General features: G+C 39.7%; 1 protein-coding gene across 1 annotated transcript in view; it reads left to right on the top strand.

Annotated features, from left to right (window-relative positions):
- The window catches only part of kdm4b (lysine (K)-specific demethylase 4B), a 406,075-nt gene that overhangs the window by 173,805 nt on the left and 208,564 nt on the right, over positions 1-23,706 (top strand). Inside the window, exon 9 of the mRNA XM_080213068.1 lies at positions 22,046-22,183. Coding sequence (XP_080069194.1) covers positions 22,046-22,183 — 138 coding nt within the window. The remainder of the gene's footprint in view (positions 1-22,045; positions 22,184-23,706) is intronic.

Below are 23,706 nucleotides of genomic sequence, written 5' to 3'. Positions count from 1 at the left end.
GGTCGCCGCACTTACGCAAGGATATTTTGGCCTTGGAGGGAGTGCAGAGGAGGTTTACTAGGCTGATTCTGGAGTTGAGGGGGTTGAACTATGAGGAGAGGCTGAATAAACTAGGCTTGTACTCGTTAGAGTTTAGAAGAATGAGGGGAGATCTCATTGAGACACATAAGATGATGAATGGGATGGATAGGATAGAGGTGGAGAGGCTCTTCCCACTCAGAAAGGACAGTAAGACTAGAGGGCACAGCCTCAAGATAAAGGGGGGGTGGTTTAGAACGGAGTTGAGGAGGAACTTCTTCACTCAAAGGGTGGTGAATCTCTGGAATTCTCTGCCCGTTGAAGTGGTGGAGGCTGCCTCGCTAAATATATTTAAGACGCGGGTTGATAGGTTTTTGATAGGCAAGGGTTATGGGGAGAGGGCGGGAATGTGGAACTGAGACATGACATATCAGCCATGATCTTATTGAATGGCGGGGCAGGCTCGAAGGGCTAGATGGCCTACTCTTGCTCCTATTTCTTATGTTCTTAACCTTAGTGTGCATGTCCATTGAACTCTGAAGACAGCAATATAGAGCGGCATGGTGGCACAGTGGTTAGCACTGCTGCTTCAGAGCATCAGGGACCCGGGTTCGATTCCTGCCTTGGATCACTGTCTGTGTGGCATTTGCATGCCATCCTCTTGTGTGTGTGGGTTTCCTCCAGGTGCTCCAGTTTCCTCCCGCAGTCCAAAAGATGTGCTGGTTAGGTGCATTTTCCCTCAATGTACTCAAACAGGCACTACTGGAGTGTGGCAACTAGGGGATTTTCACAGTAATTTTATTGCAGTTGTTAATGTAAGCATGCTTGTGACACTAATATATAAACTTTAACAGGTAGGTAAGGTGGTTAAGAAGGCATAAGGGATATTTGCCATTATTAACCAAGACATTGGAGATAAGAGCAGGAGGTTATGTTGGAGCTGTAAAAATACGCTGGTTAAGCCACAGCTGGAGTACAGTATGCAATTCTCGTTGCCACACTGTAGGAAAGAAGTGATTGTAATAAAGAGGCAGAGGAGATTCACCAGGTTGTCATGTGGGTTGGAACTTTTCAGATATCAAGAGAGACTGGATAGGCCCCTGGGATGGTTTTCCTTAGAACAGAGAAGACTGAGAGGGGACCTGATTGAGAGAGATAAAATTATGAGGGGCATAGCTAGGGTAGATAGGAACTTTTTCCCCTTAGTTAAGGTGTCAGTAACGAGGGGGCATAGATTTAAGTTGAGGGGCAGGAGGTTTATAGGAAATATGAGGAAAAGCCTTTTCACCCAGAGGGTGGTGGGAATCTGGGACTCACTGCCTGAAAGGGTGGTAGAGATGGGAACCTCCAGAAAACCGAAGAAATATTTAGATAAGCATTTGAAATGCCAAAGCATACAAGGCTTTGGGCCAAGTGTTGGAAAATGGATTAGAATACATAGTTACTTGATGGCTGGCACAGACATGATGGACCCAGTAGCCTTTTTCCATAAAACTCTGACTCTATGACTGATATATGTCCAGTAATGAAAATCTTTGCTATTCTGCATGTTAAAAACAATAAGGATGCTTTTCCTGCGCCAAATGATAATAATCTAAAATTGACCTTGAAACACAGTTGAATACAATGCTGTCCATCACCTTCTGAATAACCTTGCAACACTCTTAACTGCTGCCTTGCACAATACAGCTCAAGGTATTGCTCCTCAAGTGCCTTTTTAAAGTATCTCAGAGTGAAGGACGTTAAAACCATCCTATGTCCAACTCCAAATTGACAACAACATTGAGACTTTAACAGGATCCAAAGCAAGTCAAGTACAAAGTTTTCTGACCAGTGAAATTTCTAACATTGTTTGGATCTCGAACTTTAGGCACAGGATATTTATGGACATTCAATTAGCTATTGATATGTTGCTGGATAGAATAATATTCATGGTGCAGTACTTAACAAATTTTTGAATATGAAGTGGCCAGAGAAACACATTACAAAAACACATTAGTGTTGCTGGCATCCCAGACTGTAGTGTATATTTTCTGCAGATTGAATTACCCATTAATATTTCTTAAAAACAGATTTTTTTTGGGATAATGATGTTGCCAACAAAGTCAGTGTTTATTGCATATCGCTCTTCTTGAACCACTGCAGTCCATGTGATAAAGATACTTCAATTTTGTGGTTAAACAGGAAGTTTGAATTTTTTTTATATATAAAAACACTCATGTACATTTTTTATATATATATATCTATATATATATATATATGTATGTGACAAGTAGGAATGAATCTAATAAGTAATCTATCAGTGGCTGGGGGAGGAAAGTTAGTAAGAAGCCTGACAACACCAGGTTTAAGTCCAACTGACGCTTAAACCTAGTGTTGTCAGACTTCTTACTGTGTTTACCCCAGTCCAACGCTGGCATCTCCACATTGAGGAAAATTAGCCCAGACACTGGAATAGTGATTATGGCACCCTCTGTGTTCACTGAAACATGCATTTCTATGGATCAATATCTCTTCTAAAGAACCAGAACTATGAGAAGTATGATGACTCACTATGATAAACTATCCATTCCATCAGTACTGTTCAGAAGTGCCAGAAGATTGTGTTGAAGTTCTAGCGTGTGTCTCCAAAGAAAAATAAACATTTCCTGAGCCCATGCTGATAACTAAGATCTTTGAAACTTGGTTCCATTGTGGTAGCTTCCTCTGTCTTTGCTCTACAGCCCTTTTCACAAGTTGTCAGACTATCAGTAAGGAGCCGTGGCAAAATATTTCCTCTCAACCTCAGTTTGTCTTCAAGTCCTTTTCTATCTCTTGACATTCTTCACTTCTTCGTGCTTGAGTGGAAGTCCCACAGTTCCTCCCCTATTAGAGCTGCTTCCAAATGTTGTGTTGTTTTTCTTCCCTATTTTAGACTTGAATCCAGCTCCCAATGTGAGGTTATTAACAAGCTCATCAGCAGATTCTGATCTCTTTGTCATTTTAAATCCACCTAGGAAAAAAGGAGACTTGCTACCTTTGCCTCAGAGAGAGTTTTCAAAACACTTCACATACAAAGAGTTACTTTGAAATAGAGTTTCATTGTGTGTGTAGAAATATTCCTTTGTTTGTCAGATGAGGTGCTTCAGTGCCCAACCAGTTGATTTTATTGTTGGTAATGCTAAAGACAGAACCCTGGGAAAGTTTTCTGCTTCTTTCATATATTGCCATGGAATCTTCAAATCTCTCTTGAGCCACAAGCAGACAGGGCTTTGAATCAACATCCCACTTAGTGTGCCAACTCTTGGGATGCAATACTCTTGAGTGTAAGCTTGGTTTTGTGGTCAAAACTTGGAGTGGCATTTCAACTTGGCAGCTCTGACGCGTGGGCTACTGGCTGAGCCAAACTAGTACACAAGAGGGAACAGAGAAAGTTGCCATTTTAAGCATCAAAGTGCCGGAGAAGACCAGAGCAACACCTGGTAGAATTTCATTGGTATGATACTGCAGCTCTGTCCACCTTCTTGGATAAAATTGCTCTTCTAGATATATAAATGAGGGAGGAGATGGTCTATGTGTAAAATGGTCCACATGCTCCATTTTAGGCCTTGCACAACTGTATACAGTCATTTTTTAAAATCAGAGCAAATGTGTTTTTAATGTATTCCATAATGACACTTTACTATATCTTGATTTAAAAGACTATGCCATAAATATTCTGGTCCTCGTTGTTAGCAGTAATTTAACTAACAATGTAAAGAACTTTCAAGCATCTTGCTAACAGCTTACAGTGGACTTTGGTGTGTTGTCTTGTTGGTGAATCCTCCAGTTGAGAAAGTCAAACACAAATTGATGAACAAGCATCAGAGGGCACAGGAAGTCCACTCCTCCTTTTCCACTCAAACCATGACCTGCTACGTTTGAGGTATTCCCAATAAGATGTATATAATTAAATTGATTCTGCTTTAATTAATTTCCTCTGACTTTGATGATTTAAAAAAAAGTGGTTGGAGAATTTAGTGGCAAGTAACAGACTACGCTGTTTAACCTGAAAGAATGGCATATAGTTTGTCCAAATGGAGTCAGCTATGCAGCAGTAGAGGTTTGGATAACCCAGGGGGGCTCTCACACAATAATTGTCTTCAATGTGTAACATTTTGCTTTAGTTTAAAACAATGGCACTTTCTGGACAAGTCATTAAGATTTAGACGATGTGCCTATTCAGATGGAAAAAGCACATGAAGTAACATTTATGAATTGGAAAGCTCTCCTGTATAAAATTTAGTTTAGACTAAGTAAAGTTTGTTGTGGGTTTGATACAGTAGGTGAAGGTGTAACCCCTGGCATAATTCATGTAAGAAAAGAGTAATTTATAATTCCAGCAGTCTGAGATAATTACCTTATTAAAATATGTAATTTGTTAATGTCATTTTTGTTTTGCTGAGGCTGGCATTGGCTGCTTGATACTTATGATACTGTTGCACAGTGAAAAATCAGTATTGATCAAACAACACAGGACATCCTTGGAATCCATTTCAGAAAAGAATTGGAAATGGGGGCAAATTCCACTTGCCAGTAGAATATGAGACAATAAGCAGTAATGCAGTGATTAACTGCCAAGGTCACAGCACTTCAAGCTTGTTTATTGTCCAAGATGTTCATCACAAAGAAATTATTGATGTGCGCTATATATTTCAGAAATTAACAATTTAATTTAATTATGGAAGCAATACTAAGTTTAGCATAAAAGGCTGTGGATGATGGTAATGCTGTGATATATGGTTGAATTGCCCAATTAATAAATTGCATTTGGATAATGACCAACAATCTCTGCAAGCCATTTGTTTTTTTTTTCTCTCTAGTCTTTCTATGTCACATTAACATTGACATGAGAGGGAATATAACCAAAAGCTTTCTGGCATCTATAAATCTTGCTTTCCGACAGGTTGTTGGGATTGTGTGAAAATGCAGTTTTTTTTTTAGAGATGCCTGTACGGTGCCTTCTTGCACTGATGTTGTTACCTCAATAGCAGAACATGCACAGTTGTGATGAGCGATTTTGTCTTTTGGGGCAAATATTAGCATCTCAATTGCTGCTGTAGCTAAAGAGCAACTAATTTGAAGCCAAACAGAATGAACAGCTGACTGCCCTACTAACCATTCTCCTCCTGGTTGTGCCCCCACCTATCTCCCACATGATCATCCAACTCCTCCTGGCTATGCCAGAGTTACCTGACTCCTCCTGATGGTGGCTACAATGTCACATCCTCTTGTCAATAGCACACTTATCATAAACATTCACTCAACATAGTCTAACCCAATAATTCTAAACCTTTTATCTAATATGGCACACCTCTGTACTACAAAAAGATTTTGAGGCAGATTTCTCTGTCCTCTTCCCTTATTGGGAACTTGATCTTTAACCTTCCCTGTCGTTGAGCTTTACTTTTTAATCCTCTCCCTGTCTCTCTCGGTTCTCCCAGGGTTTTTGCATCCTTTTTTGAGTTTTTGCTTTTTGTGCGGGCACCTGGGACTTTTGCCTTCAGCTCCAAGTCCTGTTGGTCATCCGCATGGGCCTGACCAACATAAAAAATCTAAATCATGCATATTCAGCCATTTGCTCAAATAGAGCTACTGAATCCAGATTCTGAAGGCAATTTAAAATCATAAAACCCTCCAGTGTAGTTTCTCACAAACAGCTTCTCTCGTATAAAGTATCCCAGCTATCTTGACTGCCCCCTTTCTCGCTAACATAAATTCAGATTGAACCATTTAAAAAGTGGTTCAAATGAAATCCATAGATATTACAGACTAACAACACACAGGTGGCGGATCGGAGCCTCATCCTAATTGGTGCCAGGTCACATAGCTGTCTGCATTATGCCATATTGGAGGACATCAGGGTTGATCAATTTGAATATGTCAACCTTTGAGCATGCAGCAAGATCCAAGCTTGATATTACATTTGTAAACTTTGGCTGGAATGGTGTTTGTGAGGTGGTGGTACTGAAAGAAAATGGCAAAATTATGTAAAATATGTCAATTAAATTTACTTGAATGGCCTCAATTGTCAGTTTTTCCAAGAAGTTAGAATAAATGTTGATATTTTTGAGGAATCTGTTAAGTCAATTTTAAACTAAACCATCCAGCAGATCTCTCAGTGCCACCAAGTTTTTGTTAAAGGATTTCAAGATTTATGCCTTGACTACCAAAAGGGCTAATTCTGTGTTGATCACTAGGTAAAGAAGTGACTCCTCATGTCATCCTTGATTTTCTGTCCGTTAGTTTGCATCAGTGCATTCTTGTTCTACTAAAACAGTGTCACCTGAAGCAGTTTTCTGGATTTCCCTTTTGTTTGTGGCCTACTGCTTGTATATCTTAATGCGATAGCTTTCCGATCACCCCTCAAGATTGAAAAGCTGCCTCTAGAGATCAGTCTTCTGATTCTCCTCTATGCCTTCTCCTGTGTTTGAATGTTTATTTTGTGATATGGTGGCCAGCATTGGATTTTCTAGAATGGGCAATGCTATTTTCTTTGATTGTAGTTTTTGCAGACTAAATCTGAGTAATAACGGACAATGAGTCTGATGTTTTCAGCATAGAAAATAATGCTCTGTCCTTACTGAAACTTTTCAAAAAAATCAGATAATGCTGAAGGTGAGGCAGGTACACATTTGCAAAGGCTCATAAAGCTTTAAATTGATGGCCAGATTCTCAAGGGGACTGATTTAATTAAGCAGAGCTTCTCCTCTTCAGTTGCTGCAATTATTGATGCCAATAGAAGCTTCAGAATCTTAAAATACCAGGTGCAAAACGTTCATTTCTTTCATGCAAAGATTGTAATTATAATCCACTGAGGGACTATTTTGATATACTTTCTTGGCTGAATTAAAACTTTCACCCAGCTTATAAAGAATCCAAGTGCAATTTGATCTGCAGCTCATGGTTAATTCCCAGCTGAATTCCATGGACCTGTGTGGCTTTGAGTGTTAGTCATTTAATGTTATCCCCTGACTGATGTGGTGGGCTTCCTCCCATTTTCTACCATCTTCCTTCACCTTTCAGCATGAAATTTCTGCTTTAGGGTCATTTAGGTTTCAATGATGTAACTTTTTTTTGTGTGATGGTCTCATATCCTCTGGGAACTGTGCTATTCTTGAGACTTTCAGTTTTGATCAAAGCACTGAATTACTTACGTACAGTGGTTGAAAATACCTTTTAACTGTCGAGTCAGTCTGACACCATGTAGCATTCTCTAACTGAAGGGGGTGATGGACAGGCCCTCGTGTGAATGATTTTGGGCAGTCCAAGAACTTGCCCTCCTGCCATTTTTACTGATTTTGGTGAAACAGCCTGTCGTAATCCGGCTACGCGTCTGTTTCTATCAGCAACATGCTTTATTGTGAGCCAAAGGAAAAGGCAAGGTAGTCTTCACTTCAGGACTTACAACTCCAGTTCAGGTAAAGTTCCAGGTTGAAAAACCCCTGCTAGCTGCTTCCCATTGGGTGAGTCTCCATGAAGTCCATGGTGAATCTATTAATGACCCTTTGTGGCTGACGTAACACAGCCTATTTTGAAATATGTTGTTATCCTTTACTGCAACACAAGTGTCATTAAATTGACAATCTTGCTCAGCGGCTAGCTACTGTACGAAAAGAAAAATGTCAGTTTGGTGTTCTGAGCTTTTGGGTGAAACATATTGTTGGTCAAAAAAAGAAAGATGGGGGTGAAATTGGTAAACCCCAACTGCACTAAACATTCTGACAACAAGTTGGTGGCCTGTATTGTGCTGTACCAGAATTTTTTTCCATTGGTTTAGAAAATATTGTCAATGTTTTAAATTTCTAACTAAATATAATTCTTGCGAAATTCGGTGAAGAGAAGTCTGGTGTGGTCAACTCTGCAAGTCCATTTTGTGTTGCTGATGTGGAAGAATTTCACCTTCAAGTATTGAATCCTCCTGCACCAATATCCCTGGCCGCAATCAGCAAAAAAAATGGCTGCCACTGTTGAGCTTTATTGTTTAATATTTTGTGTTTCTCTTCTAATGTTGGTCAACTTTAACATTCTAGCCTTTTTAGTATATTTCTTTGAAGAACATGAAATTAATTATTTAACTGGTATTTCCAAAGCCCATATCCAATAACAGGCCAATGCACAAGACTTCAATCGCTCAAGGTACTGGGTAAGCAAAGTGATTTTTTTTTAAAAGCTGATAAATTATTACAGCCTCCTCATTCTAAAAATTCCTTTACCTTTTTGAAAAAAGTAGTACTTCTGCAAATGGCAGTGACTTTGCAATATAAATATAACCTTTGAAGTGAAAACATCTGTGGAAACCTTTTTGATGACAGAATGTCTCCAGTTTGATTGACATGTCACACTGAGAAATTACAATGAGAAAATACATCAGGAAATATTGGAAAAGCTCAGCAGGTCAGGCAACCTTCATGGAGAAAGAAGCAGGGTTGATGTTTCAGGTCATTAACCTTACATTAAGCCTGGAAAAGTCATAGATGTAAGAGATTTAAAACATGTAGAGACAAGAAGGGTCAGTTCTGTGGTCGGGGGAAGGCAGGAATGGTACAATTGCCACAAGAGAAGTTGATGCAAAGCAAAAGAGGGCTGGTAATGGGACAAATAAAGAAACAAACAAAATGGGTGCAGAGGAGGTGTGAATGGCAGAGCAGAATCATTACGAGCACCTGGGAGCTGTGTTTGTCATCTGAAGTTACTGAAATTAATGTTGAATCCAGAACATTGAAGTATTTATTTGAAAGTTGATGTGCTGTTTTTTGAGCTTCTGTTCAGCTTCATTGAGTTACATGAGGCCAGTAGAGCTTGACAAAGTGCGGTGGAAATGAAGTAAAACTTCCTCCAGTCTCTTGAGTGAGATTGTCAAGTGCTTTACAAATTGGCAGATTTAATTAAAGTAACATAAAGCTCGGGACCTAGGCCAATGATTTTTTTCCTATTTGAAACGCAATAATGTGCTCTCTTATGTTTGGAGACCTGGAAATTTACATTTACTCTGTACCAACAAACAATCATTGTATTTTTTTACTGTATTTTATGGTAATTGGTTGTTTATCTTTTGATATACTTTTGGACTGGTTAGAAACTTGAATCTTTGAGCTATCTGGCAAATCGCATAATCTGGAGATGTTCTTTACTGAACATCTCAGCATCATTGTTGGCACCTATATTTGTGAGGGATATATTTGTCTGAGAATAAACCAGCTGAGCTTCAACTTTGCTGTTCATAACATTATGACACAACTGCATATTAACCTGCTGGTCATGTATATAATTTTTCTCTGTTAGCCCTTCTTGTTTTCTCCCCTCTTTGAATGTGTTGACTCATTTGGATTCTACGGTCATTCCTCATGCATGAGTGTAGTCATTTGAGCCTTGGTAGGCTGTACAAATGTAGAAGTGTTATAGGCCACATTGCTGATCTTGCCTGCACACACCCACCCACATATCTAGATGCCAAGTAGCTTCAGTCAGTTTTACATTGGGCTACTCCATTCTTAAAGTTGCAAAGCCAGTGCTCAGAATGGACTGGACAAACCTGAATCCATTCCTTGCTGGCTCCAAAAACCAAATTCAAATTCTAATTGAATTCAATTCATAGTTCCTGCAAGAGAGACAAACACAATCCAAGCTGACAAGGTAAGGCATTACATCTCATCTTGGGCTTGATCTGACATTTGATCTTGGCCAAAAGGGGATAGCAATAGTTAGTTAAAGGTGCTCATCATTAGTAGTGATTATATTAAAATATAATCGACTTATTTGTGACTTATCTATTTCTTTCTCAATTCTTTAATTTAATTGGTTGAGGAAATAAACTTTTGCCCCCCCGTGACATGGCTGTGCCTTTCAGCAATTTGCAAAATTAGTTGGAGTGGAAAGCTGAAAAAATTGTTCAATACAAGATGCCCTACTCCAGTAAGTTCTGAGCCATTATCTTTGCTGATTAAGGCAGGTACAGAATAACAGCCAAAGGATGGGCATAATGTTGCATTACATGCCTTACTGTTTAAAGAAACTGAAGGCTACTGATTTCTTGGGTTCCTGTCCTACTATTAGGTAATGTTGAGTGGCAAACTTTGAAGAATAATTGCAATGCATAAAGGGAATGGTAGCCACCATTGTTTAAAGATTACAACAATAACAGTGTGGAATTTGCAATTGTTCTGGATTTGCGTTTGCAAGACAGAGGACTGACGTATTATTTCAGCTTGTTTAAGATAGGCTGAACATTTGACTGTAGCCCAATATTTATAGCAGTCAGTGAAGATTTAGGATCTCATTACCAAAGTTAAATTTAATTTCTATCTCCTTTGGGTGACACGGAGCTATACTGCATTGAGTCTAGAGATGAAAAATGACCACTCAGCCTCCTCAGTTTTTCTTTTAAAGGAATTGTCCAACTTGGTGTATTTAGTTTAACTCTTGCAGAATAATGTTTCAACTTCACACCCCTGGATTTATTTGATGCCCTAGTTTAAACCTTTACAGGTTCAGAGTGTGGAGGCAAAAGGAATTATGGCAGTTTATGCATTTTAATGTCTATTTGTTACTAGTGCAGGCTGAAATTGCAGATTGTGCTTGTCAACTGATCATGTTTAAGATTTGTTGATATAAAAGATAAAAATAAATTTATGGGCAGCTAAATCTAGTGAAACTTATGTTGCATATTGAATTGCAGGATTGTACAGATTCACATCTCAAACTTTACCTTCTGTGAATCTACAGGTATAAGTAATGGTCTTGACTCCCTTTTATTTTCCATGAAGATAGTTTACATTCTTATTCAATAGAAAAGAGATTTGCACAAATCCAGTGACGTGGCAGTGTCATTCTGTGTGAATGATGGTAGTTCACTGTTAATTTAAATTCAATGCAATGTTAAAATGGGTTGGTTTATATTTATAAATCTCTTTAATGGTATTTACTTTTAGCTGGAATTGAATCAATACCAAGCATTTAATTATTAAAACACATATTTCTGTAATTCAGTTATTGATTTGCTCATTCATTTTGTACAAAACTACCTAAGTTCGTAAATTCAGAGCTTTTTGCTGAATGACAGCTACCATTCGCTTTACTTGGCAGTCACTGCTTTTCAGGACATGTTATCCATCACAGACTTTACACATTCAACACGTTTGTGGTCATTGACAGTGACAGCAGGCAAGATATATGTTGGAGGAGGCAAAAACCAAGTGCACAGAACTTGGCAGTTGCTGATGCAGAATAATTTACTGACTTTTTGAATGCAGCATTAAGGATGAGTGTTATGATTTGAACTATTGGAAAACTGCAACAATTTGTATTTATATTGTGCCTTCAAGTGACAAAATGTCTGATAGTGCTTCACAGGAACGTAATGAAACTAAGTATGACACCTGGCCACATGAGATATGAGGTCAGTTGTCTTAAATCTTGGTCAAATAAGTAGCTTTCAAGAAGTGTCTTAAAGTGGGAAAGCAAAGTGGAGAAGTTCGGAGAGTGAATTCCAGAACTTGGAGCCCATGCAACTGAAGCAATGGTGGAGCAATTATAACCAGGAATGCACAAGAGGTCAGTATTAAAGGAGCGCAGATATCAGAGAATCATGGGCTTGGAGGAGATTAGAGACGGGGAGGGGCATGGCCGTGGGTGGGGTTTGAAAACAAGATGAGAATTTTTAAATTAATGTTGAGCCGAATTCTCTGACCTCGCCAATGGCTGGGATTTTCCGGTCCCGCTGCAATGAATGGAGATTTGGCTGAGTGCCAAATTTTCCATTTCTGTTGGCAGCGGTGGCAGGGATTCTCTGACCATTATTTTGTCTTGTTCTTGAGATGTAAATACCATTGACAAAATCGTATTAATTGCCTGTCTTCCTCAGACTTGGCTGGTGCTAGAGGTTAGCAGAATTGCAAATGCTACACCCTTGTTTCAAAAAAGATGCAAGGATAAGCTCTGTAACTACAGGCCAGTCAATAGTGGTGAGGAAGCTTTTAGAAACAAGTATTTGGGACAAAATTAATAGTTACTTTGGTGAATGTGGATTAATTAAGGAAAGCCAGCATTAAGGGAGAAAAATCACATTTAACTTGCTGGTATTCTTCGGTAAGGTTACATAGAGCAAATAAGGAGACCGCTACTAGCTGAATTGGTCCCTCAGAAAGCCAACGTAGACACAAAGGGCAAAATGGTCACCTTCTGTCCTGTAAGAGTTCAGAATGTGTAACACCCAAGTTCAGGACTAGGGCAGTGAAGAGCCTGAGGAAGTTCAGCCAGTGTGCTAGGAAAAGGGAAGGAATTAGCAGTTGTTTTTGCATGGTCTCAATCTTCATGATGCAAACATCCATGAGCTGTTCACACTTGATGTTGCAAATGAAGTTGCTGAAAACAGGAGAAAGGGCTTTAAGAAGATGGTTTCAGTAGAGAAAAGAAGCCAGAATCTTTACATTCCAGGGTAATTTTGGAATAATGAGCAATTGTATTTTATTTATCATTAGTCATAGGTAAGCATACATTTACAATACAATGAAGTTACCGTGAAAATCCCCCAGTTGCCACACTCTGAACCTGTTCAAGTATGCTGAGGGACAATTTAGCATGGCCAGTGCACCTAACCAGCACATCTTTCGGACTGTAAGAGGAAACCGGAGCACCCAGAAAAAAACGTGTAGACAAGGGGAGCACATGCAGACTCTGTCGACAGTGACCCAAGCTGGGAATTGAACCTGGGTCCCTGGCACTGTGAGGCAGCTGTGTTAACCACTGTTAATCATTGTGCCCAAATTTTTAAAATTGGATAGTGCTCTATGTGGTCCAGCTAAATCTGACCTCAAAAGGCCTTATCAGGTGTCTGCCATCTCCTTATGAATCTGTATTTCTTGGACTTAAAGGAAAAGTGGTAAGGGCCATACTGAGGGAAAGTCATAGAAAGATTGTAATGGCTTTAATGGGATAAGAGCGTTGAAGGTGGAGGTAAGTAAGTGGTTGAGCAGATCCATAACTGCAGAAATGTTGTGGTTAATGGAAGAGCAGTTTGGGTTCTGAGAGTTTAGATGTAAAGAATTGAGAAATACATTTTATTTCTAAGGATGGATGCAGAAGGAAATAGTATTTGGAGAGATGTGTGTAGAAAGTGAACCAGGTAAGTATTTATGTATGGCATCATGTGTGATTTGATATGGTAGAAATAGCAAGGCCACATGAGATTGCAAGATGAAGTGGATTGTTGTGAACATGGGTCAGAGTGTTTACATGGATTGTGAGATTCAAGGAGGATAAGAGGGCTGCAAACTCAGCAGAGAGAGAACATGAAAAGTCACTCAGTGTAGAAACTGAATGTAGATATCTTGGTGAGAAAACTGGCTTGGACCTTGGATGGGCAAGAGAGAGCCATGGTTTTAAAGAGAGATGATGGGGGTGGAACAAGTTGAGATGCTCAGAAGAGAAGGAAGTGTCACACTGCCTCCACTATAGTCTGGGTGAGTCAAGCAGTGCAAGTTATAATAGCAAAGGAGCTTCGGTTTGGGTGAAGGTTCCTTGAGTCACGTTTCAGTCAAGGCTGTTGATGCGGTCATTCACAATGAGCTTGTGGTTCTCACGGGCTTTTTTCACAAGTGAGTTTCCTGGGGAAGCAAGCCTAAGATACCCTTGTCCTTAAGGCCAGTTAATTGGAGGTGAAAGTATATAATTCCAAATTCCTGCTTTCATTCACCATCAATGATACTGATTGGAGAGTACATTGAAAGGATGCCAAATGCTGATATTATCAGGCATGATAACCTAAGGTTAATAGCTATGAAATATTTTATATTACTGGTAACTATATAAAGTAAATCACTAAATGGCCAATGTATTATGTTGACAGGCAGATGGATATGTGGAAAATGAGTGAAATACCCGGCCTTGTGAGAAAGTAATTCAACCTTCCGGTCTGGGAATTTGCATTCCCCTCTGACTTGATATCCTCATTTATTTTTAATCATATAGAATTTTCTTGAGGTACGTTTATGGATCCAGTTCTAAACACCAACAAGTTCTTTGAGTAATAAACTTGTTGGTTTGTATTGTGCATATTTGGTCCACAAGACGTTTCTGTGAATCCTGTTTAAACCCATTTCATGATGAATAGATATTCCAGCGTATACAGAACAATGTTTTTTTTGCTGGAATCGATAGTGTTAAACAAAATAAATAGGCCCAGTTTGAAACAGAAAAAAAGATATAAATCAATTTTGTTTTGAGTGAATAACTTTCTGACTTGGAATCGGAGAACGGTTGCAGCACAAAAAGATGATCATTTGGCCCAATAGTTCTGTACTGGCTCTCTTCAAAAGCAACTAACCTAATCCCAAATCCTGCTGCTTCCCTGTAGCCCTGAATATTGGCCCACAAAGTGCCTACATCAGATATGGGGAAACACCTATTTTTCATGCAGAAAGTTGGGATGATCTGAAATGTACGACCTGTAAGAGTGGAGGAAATGGGTTCAGTAGTAGCTTTCAAAAGAGAATTGAATGTATGTTTGGAATTATAGCGTTCTGGGAAAGGGCAGTGGTGTGGAACTATTTGGATAGTTTCACCAAGGAGCCAGAAAGGACAATGATGGGCCAATTGGAACATTCTGTGCTGTATTTTTCAATGATGCGATTAATTAGTTGAGTTCATGTTGACATGTCACCTTTTCTGGAATAGTTTTGAGAACACATTCTCTTGTTTGATCTGTTGTTATACTTGGCATTATGAGGGAATGAATCAGGAAATGATCCTTCCATTGAAAAGACTTGATCTATATAGAATCTTGGTTGTTTTTTGTGGAAACAAAACCTCTGTTGAAAGTAACACTATGTGTGTGTATTGCATGCTGTATCTTAAATTGCAGGATCCCTGGCCAGAAACCATTTGTAATGTGGGAATCCTGTAAGCCAACATACTGATACACTAACTGGATAGTATTCACAAGGCAGTTCTTCAGACTATCCTAACATAGATCATTGTTTAAATACAGCTAATATGATGAAAGTTAACTGAGATATACTTTCTGTGATAGCTTTTAAACAACTGGACAAGGAGGAGCTGCTGGGGCTTAACCCCAATGTGTTTTCAATTTTTCAATTCATAATTTTCAGTTCACCTACAATGGAGAAATATGCAGCCCTTTCCCTTTAAAGAGTATCTTTCATGCTTGCAATGTAAAAATGAAAAGCTCTCGTGAATTGTCCTTGCTTTCATCTCTGTGAAGAAAGACGGCTGTACTCGAATTTAATTATACCATAGTGGAATTTAATTATATCATTGTCCATTATCCATGTTTTGCTGAAGGCAGCATGTTAAGTATGTGATCTAGATCCCTTGGGTAACCAGATATAACTACACAGATCGCTTGGTGCGACTCCCCTCTTTCAATCTAATAATTATGTTGCATGAAGGTGCAACTCTCTATATGGGCTCAGGGATTAATGCTAAGATTGGTGCTGATGCTCTGTGGTTGCATTTAAACCTGACTGTAGTTCACTGATAAACAGTTTTACTGAAGTGGGAATTTAAATCAGGAATTGGGCCTGAACTGACTCCAGCTTGAAGTGTTGATTGTAGTAGACTTCTAGTAGATGTAGGGAAGTTATTGGAATGTACAGTTCATTTAATATGATTAAGTGAAAGGAAAAAAAAGTGGCAACTGTACACTCAATGGAAAGACTTTGAAGAGTGTGGATGAACAAAGAAAGGTATCACTCAAACATTATTTGTTAAAATTATGAGTGGAGGTATATGGTTATTATTTTAAAAAGATATTCAATAAGTTTCACGTCCTTTCTGCAATTGCCCGACAGTCATAAAAACATAGGCCAGACCTTTCCAGCCATTCACACCGGCGGGATTTTTTGTTACGCTGACAGCACACTCCGGTCGTGGGTTTCCTGAGGGATGCATTCAACAGGAAATTCCATTGACAATAGCAGGACCAGAAGATCCCAGTGCTGGCCAATGGCGGGCCACCTCTGTTGTGGCAGGTTGCATGGAAAATCCCGCCCATAGGAACAGAAGGAGACCTATCAGTCTGTTTGTTAATTAATTCATGACTGATCTATGCCTCAGCACAATTTACATATGTATCCCTTATTTAACAAAAATTTATTGATTCCATCTTGATGATTGTAATTGCCCTTCAGCATCCACAGCCTTTTGGGGGAGCAAGTCCTAGATTCCCACTCCTTTTTGTGTAGGGCAGCTTCCTGATTGCACTCCAGAATAGCCGAGCTCTAATTTTGATTGTCTTCCTTTGCTCTGGATCTCTCTACAAGAAGAAATCATTTCTTTCTACAAAGCCAGTTGAATACTTTATTATTTTAAAGATCTCAATAAAATCATCTCTCAAACCTCTAAATCAATCATGCTCCTTTACAGAAATGATGGATGTTCTTGAAACCTTGGTTGCTGATGGATTCTCCTTGCCAGCCTCCCATCTCCCACACACCATAAACTTGAGCTCATTCAAAGGTCTGATGCCCATATTCTAACTTGCACCAAGTTCCATCATCCATCACCACTATGTCTGCATTGGTTCTGATGGCATGATGGCACAACGATTAGCACTGATCCCTCTGAGTCAGTGACCTGGGTTTGATTCCTGGCTTGAGTCACTGTCTTTGCAGAGTCTGCATGTTCTCCCCACGGCATGGGTTTCCTCCAGATACTCCAGCTTCCTCCCACTGCCAGAAAGACGTGCTGGTTGGGTGCATTGACCATGCTAAATTCTCCCTCAGTGTACCCGAACAGGCGTTGGAGTGTGGCTACTCGGAGATTTTCACAGTAACTTCATTACAGTGTTAATGTAAGCCTGCTTGTGATACTAGTAAAGCAAACCATAGGAATGCTTCAGTTATAAAATTATCTTTCTTTCAAATCCCTTTATGGCTTTTTCCCCCTCCATCTCTGTGATGTGCTATAGCTCTACAACCCTCCATAATCGTTTAACTCCTCCAGCTTTGGTCTTTCATGCATCCCTATGTTAATTGTTCCAATATTGGAAGCTGTACCTTCACTCGCTAGACACACACACACACACACACACACACACACGCGCACAGAGAGAGAGACACACGCACAGCACCCCCCCTCCCCCCAAGCCCTGAACTCTAGAATTTTCTCCTTTTTTCTGCCTGCCTCAGTACCTGCCTGTGTCTCTCCCTCTTCAATATACTACTTAAAAGCTACTACTTTGCTCATTTTCTGGCTTGGTGTCAGATTGTGCTTGACAACACCCCTTTGAAGCCAGTTGAGCCAGTTTATTACATTAAAGGGACTACTTAAGTACAGTTGTTGTGAACACTAAGAATGCACCTGGGTTCGGCAGAGGTGACGTTATGGAAACGAGTGCAGATTTGTTTAATCAAAATCCATGTTCACTTACAAAAATGCTCAACGTGCATGTGTGCACTTTGGGCTATTTGTAAGTTTGTGGGTCACTGTTTTTTGCTTTTCCAATCTGAAATACAGTAATGAAATCAAATGCCTTTCAGTAATGTCAATTTGATTAGGTTGAATGGTTTAGGTTGATTGGCCATGCTAAATTGCTCATAGTGTCCCGGATGTGTAGGATAAAGGGATTACCAGGGTAAATGCATGCGGTTGTGGGAATAATGCCTTGGTTGGGATTGTTGTCGGTTCAAACTCGATTGGCTGAATGTTTTCCTTCTGCATTGCAAGGTTTCTATGAAAACTTCCAATATCTTCTTGTGACTATGTATTCAAGTTTGAAGATCTGAAAAATTTCACTTTGTGTCTATTATTATTGGGCTATCTTGGAATCATTAGTTGTTTTACTGTAGTAAGGGATCTGGCTGGGGGCAAAGTACTTTTTATTTGCATAACTATCTAAATGTGGGGTTACAGATTGTCAGGACTGAGCTACTGCTCCTCTTAGATTCTTCTCAATCATCTCTAGCTGAGTGACATCATTACGATACAGCTCCTTACACAGATATTCAATAGCTGTTATTAGAGTAGTGCTAGAGTAACCCTGGTACTCTACAATGAGCACCAAGATTTTACACTAGAGTTAGCATCATATGTGGGAATTGTCAAATAGACTACCATCATGAATTAATGGGTGAAATTAATGGGGGCGATTTCCCAGCCTGTTGCACTACTTTTGTAGTGCAGCGGGCCGGGAAGCTCAACCAGAGGCCATCCCACAGGCTTCCTGCTGGGTGCCATAACTTGGCAGCCAGATCTCCGGCGCCATCAGCTCTGCTCCAAGAATCAGTGCGGAGCTGTATAATTTATTTAAATTCTGTTTTAAATACAGTTTAAATCTGTTAGCAGGCCTGGGACTCCTGGTCTCTGGGGTGGGGTGAGGTGGGGGGTCAGGGGCCGTGATCAGTTGGGGTCGGGGGTCCTGCAATCACTCTGCACTTGGGCCAGTGATTTGAGCCATGGGGGCCAGCAATGCGGGGTCATGGGACTGGCCAGCAATCAGGAGTGCCGGGCCATTGTGCATGTGCCAATCGCAGTGATGACAAGATTGGTGCGTGTGCTGTGGCCCACTCAGCGCAATGCTGTCGTCCTCGTCAGTGGCAATAGACCCTGCCACTGAATTTCAACATGATTCATACTGGGGCGCTCTGCAGTGCACAGCATGGGAGATTCATTTTGAAACTCCTGCTGAGAAAAACAGCAGGACTTACTCCAGTTTTTACGCAAATTCGACACTTAAGAATTTTTTGGGGAGAATTGCTTGCTATATTTTTAATAGAAAAGAAATGGCAATATCAACATGGATTCAAAAGGGAAAGCATACTATGCAGAAAAAACAGGTAGCCAGGATCCCATGATTCGAGTTAAAATGTCTAAGGATAAAATTAAAACGCATTAGGGTTTCTCAGATGCAGAGTGCGCAACTTGACCAAGTACTAAGGAGCAACAGTCATAAAACAAATAGAATACTGAATGAATCAAAACAGAGAACAACTCTGAGCAAGTAGTGTTCTAAATGTCAGGGGTGTTAGTCAAACCACTCCATGTTCAGTCACCATCAAATATCATCTCAGGGAATAGATTGATCTGTAGTAATCTGGAAAAAAGACTGGAGAAATGGACTTTTTGCTATGGAAAGAAGCAGGCTTGGGTGTGACCAATATAAAACATCAACAGCTTTGAAGAAGGTAACTCTGGATAATTATCAAAGATAATTTCATGAAATCGGCCCAAGGGCCACCAAAACATTTTTATCATTGATGTCAAAAAGTATGTACTTTAAATACACGGTAATCAGTATCTGGAAAGGGCTTTCAGATAGACTAATATTCATTAGTGGACTAATGGGGGTGAAAATCCTGAAATTGTATTCATTGAACATAAGAACATAAGAAATAGGAGCAGGAGTGGGCCATCTAGCCCTTTGAGCCTGCCCTACCATTCAATAAGATCATGGCTGATCTGAAGTGGCTCGGTTCCACTTTCCCGCTTTCTCCCCATAACCCTAAATTCCCTTGCCTACCAAAAACCTATTTACCCGTGACTTAAATATATTTAGCGAGGTAGCCTTCACCACTTCAACGGGCAGAGAATTCCAGAGATTCACCACCCTTTGAGTGAAGAGGTTCCTCCTCAACTCTGTTCTAAACTGCACCCCCCCCCCACCCCACTTATCTTGAGGCTGTGCCCTCTAGTCCTGCTGTCCTTTTTGAGCAGGAAGAATCTCTCTACCTCTACCCTATCCATTCCCTTGATTATGTGCTGAAATGTAGGGGATGGGTAGTGGGATGTGAGGGAAGTTAGATCTCTCTGGTTGGATGAACCAAATGGCTTTGTTGTACATTATCTTGGAAGTTTATACATGGCCTCCAGGTACATTTAATCATTTGGCATCAGTGCTCTATGAAACAGTTGCGTACAAGTTGTTACAGTTTAATATTGTGCCAGTGCATTTTTGCTGTGCTGTTCTGTGGTCACCTCAATCAAACCTGAAAAAGCTAGTACTTTACCCCAAACTTGAACAGTTGAAAATGTTGATATACTTCACATTTGGAAGATTCTTTTCACATCTGTACTGTAAATATCAAGTGGGAAGACAGAGCTCCTGACATCAAAGTACTTGAGGAAGTGAAGTTGCCCAGTCCGATAAGTTTTCTCAGACATAAACTTTTAGTTATCTATATCAAATAAAAGCTGGGTGCATTCCAAAAGATCTTGGAGAACTTGCAGCTGCTTTCAGGTTGTTGACCCAGCCTTGGATTCATAGGAGGACTTGAAGATGTTTGATCTTGATACCACAAATAGAGGACATGGCCACAGCTGGGAGCTAAAGTTGGCGACAGGTGACACAGCGGAAGATGCATCAAGCATTAAAACTTAATAGTGTGTCAGCTTCATTGACTGACCCTGTTTTTACGCCTGCGTCTTTAGCAGTGAGAATTGGATTCTCATTCTGTTGCAGAATACTTCAGGAACCAAATTGGTGCTGCAAGATGGGCAGTGACTGCGTGTATACTTTTTAAAAAATTAAGAGGGAATGAAATAGTTTTCATCAATTCTTTCAGCCAAATTTGGAGCTCATAGAAATAACGGTCATTGGATCCGCAGTGATTTTATCAGCGTTTCACTATTAGGCTTCCTATTTCAAAATGATTTCCAAAGGTAACAGCGTAGAAGGAGACCTTGCGTCCTAAGCCAGATCTTTGAGCAATCCAAAATGAAATCCATTGCCTCGCCTATTCCCATAATCATGTATGTTCCTCCATTTTTAAATGGTTCTCCACTCAGTTCCCTTCATTACACTTCCAGTAAAAGTTGAACTTACCCTTACGCGTCAAGCACTGTGTGCGGTTCTGCCCATCATATTAGTAAAAAGGATATGGAGGTACTGGAGAGGTGCACTAGAAATGCATGGATGTACATATCAGGAAAGGCTTGACAGGTGTTTGAGAAAGGAGTGGAGGATTACGGTGATAGATTTAGATCAGGAAAGGTGGGAGGAGGTTCGAGTGGAGCATGAACATCAGCGTGGACTGGTTGTGCCAAATGGCTATTTCTGTGCTGGCTATCCTACGTGAATAAATATTTTAATAAATATGGAAGTGATGATTTAAATGTAGAGACTAACAGAACGTGATGTTAACTGTACTGTAGGTAGGGAGGGGTGAATATTTCTAGAGTACAATTTAACAATAGTTGCAACCAACAATTAATTTAAGAAACAATTTAAAAATACATGTTTTTACATTTTACACTGCTGGAATACCATATTGACTAGTATCAAAGGTCCCTATTCTCATGACACACAAAAGAAATGAGGACTGTTATGTGCTCAGAACTCCTTACGTCTGTGGTTTACACAATAGCTGTCAGCTTTGCATTTGTAGATGCCTGCTAGCTAACTCCCAGGTGCTGACGCCTCTTTGTAGTTCTTGCTAATTTTAATTGTGTTTCATGGGAATTGCATTCACCTTCAGAGGCCCATCCTTTAGCTGGCTTGCAAACTGCATTTTATAGAGAAATTAATTTTAAAATAGCAGTAATCTGTTCTGGATACAGCTTGTTCAGCTTGAAGACTTTTGAATAAAAAATACTTTTAATGCGGTGTTGTCTAGTACTCATGCAACTCTAGGCTCATTTGGGAGTCTGCTCCTTTCTGAATGTCTCAGCTACCACAGTAGACGTCGATGAATACCAATAGAGACAGATCATGGGAGCAAGAAAATGCTGTTCAAATCAGCAGTCCATTCCCATCCAGAGTCCATTTTATAAGCAACTTGTTCACCCACTTCCCCGTCCGCCTCCCCCCACTTGCCGCACCCTCCACTTGCCCCACCAACATAGTTTTGTAGTGAGATAAAATAGGAATTTTTTTCTCTGCAAATTACACAAATTGGATGATAATATAGCTGAAATAGAGTGCATTGTTCTTTAGGTTTATCTCTTATTTGATGGAAGAAACAGAGGAGACTGTCCTACAATTGGAAATTGCTGTTACTGGTTAGCATTTAGTTTAAATATTGATGTTGTATTTATTTGCTTTTTTTGATTGCAGATTACACAGGAAGCTGGAGAGTTCATGATCACCTTTCCTTATGGCTATCATGCGGGCTTCAACCATGGATTCAACTGTGCAGAATCGACTAACTTTGCCACACTTCGTTGGATTGATTATGGAAAAATGGCCACACAGGTAAGGAGCCTGCAAACTTTGATCTGCTAATAATTTTAAACTGTTAGGGTGAGTTGCTGCCTTTTTGTGACATAGTTATTAAAACACATCACATGGTAATAGAATGCAGATGAGATGCGCAATTCAATTCACAGTTTTGTTCCCCAATTGACAGACAATGAAAACAATCATTCCCCCCCTCAAATCTTCTATTTTGTTTATTTAGAGGAGCAAAAGTACTTCATCTATCCTTGCGATCGGCAGGAGATTAATGCAAACAGTGTCTACGATGCTTTGCTTTCGCTCAGCATCCTATCCATTAGCTGTAGGGAAGGCAGTAATGGTAGATACAAATAATGGACATGCCCAGAGTTTGAACTGCTGACAGTTTATCTCCGTTTTGAAGCAAATCATCAGCCTGCTCAGGATGTTGAAACCATCTCCAGAAAACTTCTCTCAATTTCCAGGAGATTAACACTGAAAGTGGCGCCAATTCCAATTGTAACTGTTGAGATTAATCAGCTCTACTGGAAAGGAAAGGGCACCAGCTGCAGTAGCTTGAGTAGGTAATGGAGAAGTCTGCCACCTGGCAGTTTACCCACAGCAATCTTCTGGTGTGATTTGCATGCTTATGTCTGAGTAATTGAACAAGGTAAGGAAGTTGCTGCATATTTAGCGATAATACCCAAGATTTGCTTGTGCTTTTAATCACAAGAACATTCAGTGTGTCCCTGTGACTTTGTAGCTCCGGCTACTTGGTACTGAAGTAAAAAATAAGTGAAACAATTATGATTTTAAAACCTGGAAGTTAATAGGCATGTAATCTTATTTCAAGATTAATCATGGAACTCTTCAGTGTACAGTGTAGTTCACCATGCAGCAAGCTATTAATGTTGCATAATTTATTGAAACTTTAGGATTTAACCTGCTGTTAATATCTGGGTGTTTTTTTTAAATATATGAATCTAACTGCAAATAACCAAAATGAATGTGATAAAACACAAGCCTGGCCCAAATGATTCAGGTCACCAAATAATATATGAAGGGCAGGCAATTTGGATTTGCCAGTTCAGTGCTGTTCTAAGTATAATGGGTTCCATTAAGTTTTTAAAGCATGACTTGAAGATTATCATGAAAATTCAATTTATAGTACTGAGAACTGAACGAGAGGTCCAACACTGCAGTTACACAGCTCTTTAAGAAGCAAGACTGCAGGTGAAAATACATAAAAAGGAAGAATGAGATTTATGTATGTGGGATATTGAATGTAGAATAATGTCAAGTTCCTAGCAAATGCTGATTAGGTGCAGTTGGAGAACTGCAATCAGTTTTGGATAACCCATGATAAATTTATATTTGCTCTGGCTATTAAGTATTAAATCTAAATCAATTTTAGTATTTAAGAATAAAAATAAATGGCTGAGGAGGAAAAAATATTAATAATGGAGAAGAGCAACAAATTGTGATTGAAGTAACTCTGATCTGAAGCTATCATGAGTAAAATGGCCTTTTTCCACAGTGAAATTTCGATGATTCTCTGAGGT

This window comes from Carcharhinus amblyrhynchos, chromosome 26, assembly GCF_965287045.1.
Source record: "Carcharhinus amblyrhynchos chromosome 26, sCarAmb.v2.hapA, whole genome shotgun sequence".
In the NCBI taxonomy this organism is placed as follows: Eukaryota; Metazoa; Chordata; class Chondrichthyes; order Carcharhiniformes; family Carcharhinidae; genus Carcharhinus; species Carcharhinus amblyrhynchos.
Note: the sequence above shows the minus strand (reverse complement) of the source record. Positions and strands in the feature narration are given on the sequence as shown.